Here is a 7,100-nt window from a genome sequence, read left to right as displayed (position 1 = left end):
TGAATTGAAGATTTGGATACTGTGGGTATGATAATATATTTGTTACACCGTCCGTTCTATATTAATAGAGTCATTTTTTTTTAGAATTTCAAATTAATTGGACCATTTCTACTTTGGCAAAAAATAATTCTCTCTTTTACTTTATTATTTCTTCGTGACTCTTACTTTATTCCTCATTCATTTAAACTTTATGTCGAAAAGAAATGCATCTATTAACAAAGAACAGATAGTGTATGAATTAAGTATGTAACTATATCTTGGATAAAAGTTTCCATTATATAGTATTCAGGTGATGATTTTAGACAAATACTATTCCCTCCGTCCCCGATTAATTGTCACTCTTTAATCGGGCATGAATTTTAAGAAATGTAAAGAAAAGTTGGTTGAAAAAGTTAGTGGAATGTAGAGACTTTTTTTTATATTAGTTTTATAATAAAATGTGTGTATGACCTACTTATAATTTATGATAAAAATAAAGGGTGAGAATTATTGAGGGACGGATCAAAATGGAAAAGAATGATAATTAATCGGAGATGGAGACGGAGGGAGTATTATTTTTATAGATTGTCAAAAGAATATGGTCAATATTACAATTAACTCTTGGTATCGATATTAAAAGTGAAAAATGAATAAAGTAATTTAAAATATGAGGGAGTAGTATTAATGGATATAAACATGAAAGTGGAAAGAGATGTGAATTGAGGAAAGCGGAAAAAAGTGTGCGAGGGGTATTATTGTCATGTAAACAAAATGTGAGTTCAAACAGGTCTCCTACGTTGGTAGCCCACAGCTAATTCTAATTCGTCGTCTCTCAATTACTCCTCCACTGCTTCTTATTTTTCTTCTCTCTAATAGAGTAGATAATTGAGGTGAATCAACCAATTAATTAATTATACACAAAAAATGACTGGGGGGACGCGGACGCCATCCTGGAAAGAGCGGGAGAACAACAAATGCCGAGAGCGGCGGCGGAGGGCCTTGTCAGCAAAGATATTCGCCGGGCTCCGCCTCTACGGGAACTACACGCTCCCCAAGCACTGCGACAACAATGAGGTTCTCAAGGCTCTCTGCCACGAGGCCGGCTGGACTGTCGAGCCCGACGGCACCACCTATCGAAAGGTCATTTTCTCTATCAAATTCATTTTATAATAAATGTTGAATCATCTTGTTAAATTATGTCATTAAAAAATTACGAGAATTATTGTTTTGATGGAGAACATGGGGATTTGGGATCTTATTTTGAAAAGACAGTGCTGCCCCTCGAATCGGCCTAACTCTAATTGCATTGGGTTCTGTTACAAAGATGTTTTACAGCATCATCAATGGTTAGGACTATAAAATAACTATATTGTGGATGTCATAATATCTAATTATGGTTCATGAAAACAAATACACAAAAAGTCCAAAACGTTTGGCGAAATAATGTGGGGCTGAAACCACGTTTCAGATGGATGTCTAGAATTTTATAGGCAGACTATTGTGATATGTTTTCAATTGTACACTGCTAATTTATTATGATTGATTACGATTCCAACCTATTTGCCTTCATATTTTACCCTTTTTTTTCTTCTAATTTATTCTCTTTTATACTACTGTATTATCTTTCACTTAATCTTTAAAATTAATTTTCTTAAATTTCATTTTAAAAAAATGCGTCAAGGGTTTCATTCCATAATTAATTTTGTTTGTATTGAGATGGGATGAAAGAAATGTTTTATACTAACAGGGATGCAAACCTGTGGAGAGCATGGATTTCATGAAGGGTTCCATTTCATCAGATGGCAACTCTCTGATTCCATGGCTCCGAAACCTCTCGTCGTCCGAGCCCCCGTACCACTACATGCGCGGGGGTGGCTCCATCAGCGCTCCCGTGACCCCCCTGAGTCCCGGAACCCCTGCCGACTGGAGCAGCTCGTTCGCTCGCCTGCAGCACCCCATGTCCGTGCCTCCGAGCCCTGGCCGCCAGACGTGGTACCCGAGCGGTACCACTTCTCCAACCTTCAGCCTCGTTTCCTCAAACCCGTTCGGCTCCAGGTCTCTCATGTGCACCCCGGGGACGTGCTCCCCTGCTGACGTCCCCATGCCTCAGTTTGTGTTTGGCGCAACGGATCTCGTGAAGCCGTGGGAAGGAGAGAAGATACACGAAGAGTGCGGCCCGGATGAGCTCGAGCTCACACTCGGGAGCTCGAAACCGAGGTAGATCACCATGACTCGCTGAGAGATTCATGATGAATACATTAAATAGTTATGCTTGAAGTCATGAATAGTCAGTTTATCTTGATTTCTTGATGCTGTGTCGTTGTGATTAATTATACTTCAAATATCAAGGTTTTCTTATTCATCCTAAGCACCTATAACCCACCTCTGTCTTCGATCTCGTCACTACATATAATTGCTTCCTATACATATTGCTTCTTAGTACACCAAGAGATAAAGTTGCTCAACTTTACTTTTATAGATTAAGAAATAAATAATCGAAAAGATCTTGTATCTGGGTTCAACCAGCAAGTCTTCACAATCCTGTTTTAGTGTCATTAAAAATCTAAGATAGGAATAACTTCTTATCGGCACTAGCAGTCGATCATCCACATCTATCTTGGTTTAGAATATTTAATCATACTTCTACAAGTTAGCGACTGAGAGCTTCTGAACATGTTGTGTATCGATCAGTCTATTTTGAAGAAGAATGACTTGTTTGTTCACTTATGTATATGTTCTCAAATTTAGTAAACAATATTCCCTCCGTCCCATGTTACTTGCACATTTCATTTTCAGACTGTCCCAAACTATTTGCACTATTTCTATTTTAGATAAAAACAATGGTATTTAATTAAGATATTAAAGTTAGTCCGTGTTTCCTTTATCAAGTGTTGTCTTATTACACTTAAAATTTTAATTTAAATACACTAATTACTCATGTTCAAATTTACGCAATCAAAATGAAAAATGCGAGTAGCATGAGACGGATGAAGTATTAATAAATGACAAACCGTGTATTCACTCTATCCTGCAATAAGAATTTCTTTTTGTCATTTTAGTCTTTAACATAATAAGAGTTCATTTTTATCATTTTGGTTTGTCCCACACTAAGATTATTCTTTCATTTTTATTATAAAATAGAAGTACACCTCATATTTTATTACTCCATCAATCTCAACTTAAGTTGAGTCGTATTCTTTTTTGGGATGTCCCAACTAAGCTTAGCCATTTCCTTTTTTTGATAAAAAAAAAATAAAAATCCAAGCACTATTACTTTATTTTACCACCTACTTTACTCTCTCTTTATATTTACTACTTTATTCATTTTTTCTACTTTTCAACACAATTTCTTATTCCACGTACCTTAAAGTTTTGACTCAATTTAGTTAGAACACAGTAAATAAATCATACCACTCACATTTTATTAAGTGGAGTATAAAACTATATAAAAGTGAAACCAATGATAATATACTTCCTCCGTCCACTTTTACTATATATGCAAGGTAAACCACACATTCTACTAACTCATTTCACTCATATTTTATTAATTAGTACTCTCTCTATCCCACTACAAGTGAAAAACTTTCCATCTTGGATTGTCTAATCGCATTCGCAAGTGACTGATTTCCTTTTAAGCAAAAAGCAACACATTTCTTTCTCTTACTTTAGTCTCTATTTATATCTCATATTTTTTTTTCTCTCCACTCAACTCAATATATATCATTTTCTTAAACTTTGTACCGAAAGAAATTGATCACTTGCGGCGGGTAGGATATATAAAAATGGGTATCACATTACACTATCTTTTTCCACTCACTTATATTCCCTCCGTCCCATTAAATATGAAACAATTGGTTTTCAGCACGGGATTTTATGTATAATTGTTTTGTAAGTTATTTAAAAGAGAGTAAAGTAAGAGAAATTAAAAGTAGAGATGATATTTTATCTATTTTAGGAAATACTCCATCTGTCCCATTAGAAATGAAACGTTTTCCTTTTTGGTCTGTCCCATTAAAAATGAAACGTTTCTAAAAATGGTAACAATACTCTCTCTACTTTTTCTTCTCTCTTACTTTAATCTCTCTTCACTAACTCACAAAACAACACTATATAAAATCTTGTGCCGAAAAGCAAATGTTGCATATTTAATGGGACGGAGGGAGTACATTTTTAATGAGACAATCCAAAAAGGAAAATATTTCATTTCTAATGGGACATGGGGAGTATTTCTTATACCCAATGCCGAACTCAAATGGGACTCCTATGTCAGACGAATAAAATACTCCTTAAGTATGTGAATAGGAGTCCAATTTCTTTCTGGCACGGATTTTGAGAAATGTTAAGAAAGGTGAGTGAAAAAAAGTTAGTAGAATATGAGTCTTACTTGTATATATTAATTTTAAATGATACATAGTGAAATAAGTTGGTGGAATGTATGACCTTTTTATCATTTGTGATAATTATGAATTTGAGACTCCTATTTGTTAACGGACTAAAATAAAAAACGAGACTCCTATTTGCATACAGTGAGAAATTAATAACTATTTATCACAAATTGGGTTGATAATTATTTAAAGAGTGAACTACAAAAATAGTTCCTGAACTATGCGTTTATCTCGCCAATGAACCCTGGTCTTTTAAAATATCCCCAGACAACCCTGGACTAAGCGTTTATCTCGAAAATGGTTCTTTTTCACTGTTTCGTGACGAAAATACGATTTAGGGGGATTTTGGGGGTTTGGGCAGTTTGGTATTTTAACATTTTAAATCTGATATTATTTCAGTGATGTACTAAATCTGATATTATTTCAAAATTATCATTCTTCTTCGAGTGAACTTCAAAAATAGTCCCTGGACTATGGGTTTATCTCGAAAATGGTCCCTGGACTTTAAAAATATCACCAGTAGTCCCTGGACTAAGGGTTAATATCAAAAACGGTATTTTGAGACGAAAATGTCCTTTTGAGGGGTTTTGAAGGGTTTGGGCAATTTGGTCTTTTTACACTTTTAACATTTTAAATCTGATATTATTTTAGTTATGTACTAAATCTGATATTATTTCAAAATTATCATTCTTCTTCCCTTTTGTCATCCTTCACTTTGTTTCTTTATTTCAATATTAGATTTAATTTTACAAAATTAAATTTTAAATTTCAATTTTTAAAAATCAATAAATTTTTTTAATTAAAACTATTAATTCATGGAAACTATAAATATTGATTAAAACTATTAATTTTTGTTATTTAATATAATATTAAGCTGAATTGAAGAAGTACAGAAAAATAATATTAATCGTGATGGAAAAATAAGAGCTATTCTATTTAGCCTTCGTTCGGTTGTTATAATTGCTTGTGATTGAATATTATGAAGTCGACTAAAAATTTTGTATAGGAGTATTTTTGTTGAAATTTTCTAGTCATTTTGATTGATTGTTTTCAAATTAATAAACGAAAATTATATTAGTCTTACATTAGACGCATATTTATTTCAGAATAAATCGTGTTATATTGTCTATTTATGATTAAAGCTATTAAATATTGATTAAAACTAAGACGTTGTTATATCTTATTGATTAAATATTAGACACTATCAAATATTGATTATGACTAATAATTTTTGTTATTTAATAATTTTTATAATTAAAAAAATTTATTGATATTTAAAATCTGAAATTTAAAATTTAATTTTGTAAAATTAAATCTAATATTGAAATAAAGAAACAAAGTGAAGGATGACAAAAGGGAAGAAGAATGATAATTTTGAAATAATATCAGATTTAGTACATAACTAAAATAATATCAGATTTAAAATGTTAAAAGTGTAAAAAGACCAAATTGCCCAAACCCCCAAAACCCCTCAAAAGGGCATTTTCGTCTCAAAATATCGTTTTTGATATTAACCCTTAGTCCAGGGACTACTGGTGATATTTTTAAAGTCCAGGGACCATTTTCGAGATAAACCCATAGTCCAGGGACCATTTTTGAAGTTCACTCTTCTTCTTCCCTTTTCCCATCCTTCACTTTTTTTCTTTATTTCAATATTAGATTTAATTTTATAAAATTAAATCTTAAATTTTAATTTTTAAACATCAATAATTTTTTTTATTATTAAAATTACTACCTCAGTCCCCCAAATACTGTCACAATTTGACCCGGCAAAAGTTTTAAGAAATGTAATGAAAAGTGAGTTGAAAAAGTTGATGGGATGTGGATCCTACTTTTAAAGTATTAGTTTTATAATAAAATGTGAGTAGGAATGAGTTAGTGGAATATGTGGTACACTATCAAAAATGGTAAAAAGTGAAGTGTGACAAACTTTCAGGGACAAACCGAAATGATAAACTGTAACAAACTTTCAGGGACGAAGGTAGTACTATTAAATAACAAATTAATAGTTTTAATCAATATTTGATAGTGTCTAATATTTAATCAATAAGGTACAACGACGCCTTAGTTTTAATCAATATTTAATAGTTTTAATCATAAATAGATCATATAACACGATTTATTCCAAAATAAATATGCATCTAATGTAAGACTAATATAGTTTTCGTTTATTCATTTGAAAACAATCAAAATTAACTAGAAAATTTCAACAAAAATTCTCTTATATCAAATTTTTAGTCAACTTCATAATATTGCACAAGCAATTATAACAACTGAACGAAGGCTAAATATAATAGCTCTTATGTTTCCATCATGATTAATCTGTACTTCTTCAATTCAGCTGAATATTATATTAAATAACAAAAATTAATAGTTTTAATCAATATTTATAGTGTCCATGAAATTTAAAATTTAATTTTATAAAATTAAATCTAATATGAAATAAAAAAAACAAAGTGAAGGATGAAAAAAGGGAAGAAGAAAGATAATTTTGAAATAATATCAGATTTAGTACATTGCTGAAATAATATCAGATTTAAAATGTAAAAACCAAATTGCCAAAACCCCCAAAAGAGTATTTTTGTCACGAAACAGTGAAAAATGATTATTTTCAAGATAAACGCTTAGTGCAGAATTATCTGGAAATATTTTAAAAGTCCAAGGTTTATTAGCGAGATAAATGCATAGTATAGGGACTATTTTTTTAGTTCCCTCTGATTTTAAAATATCAAGTGG

General features: G+C 31.6%; 1 protein-coding gene across 1 annotated transcript; it reads left to right on the top strand.

Annotated features, from left to right (window-relative positions):
- The first annotated feature begins 721 nt into the window (after window positions 1-721).
- On the top strand, window positions 722-2,341 carry LOC125193490 (BES1/BZR1 homolog protein 3-like). Its single transcript, XM_048091285.2, has 2 exons — window positions 722-1,119; window positions 1,727-2,341. The coding sequence occupies exons 1-2, from the start codon at window positions 904-906 to the stop codon at window positions 2,198-2,200; spliced, it is 690 nt and encodes a 229-aa protein (XP_047947242.1). The 5' UTR covers window positions 722-903; the 3' UTR covers window positions 2,201-2,341.
- The last annotated feature ends 4,759 nt before the right edge of the window (window positions 2,342-7,100 follow it).

The sequence above is a fragment of the Salvia hispanica genome, chromosome 4, assembly GCF_029641045.1.
Source record: "Salvia hispanica isolate PSC_SH4W2 chromosome 4, Shi_PSC_v1, whole genome shotgun sequence".
Lineage (NCBI taxonomy): Eukaryota > Viridiplantae > Streptophyta > Magnoliopsida > Lamiales > Lamiaceae > Salvia > Salvia hispanica.
This window is presented reverse-complemented; position numbering and strand designations above follow the sequence as displayed.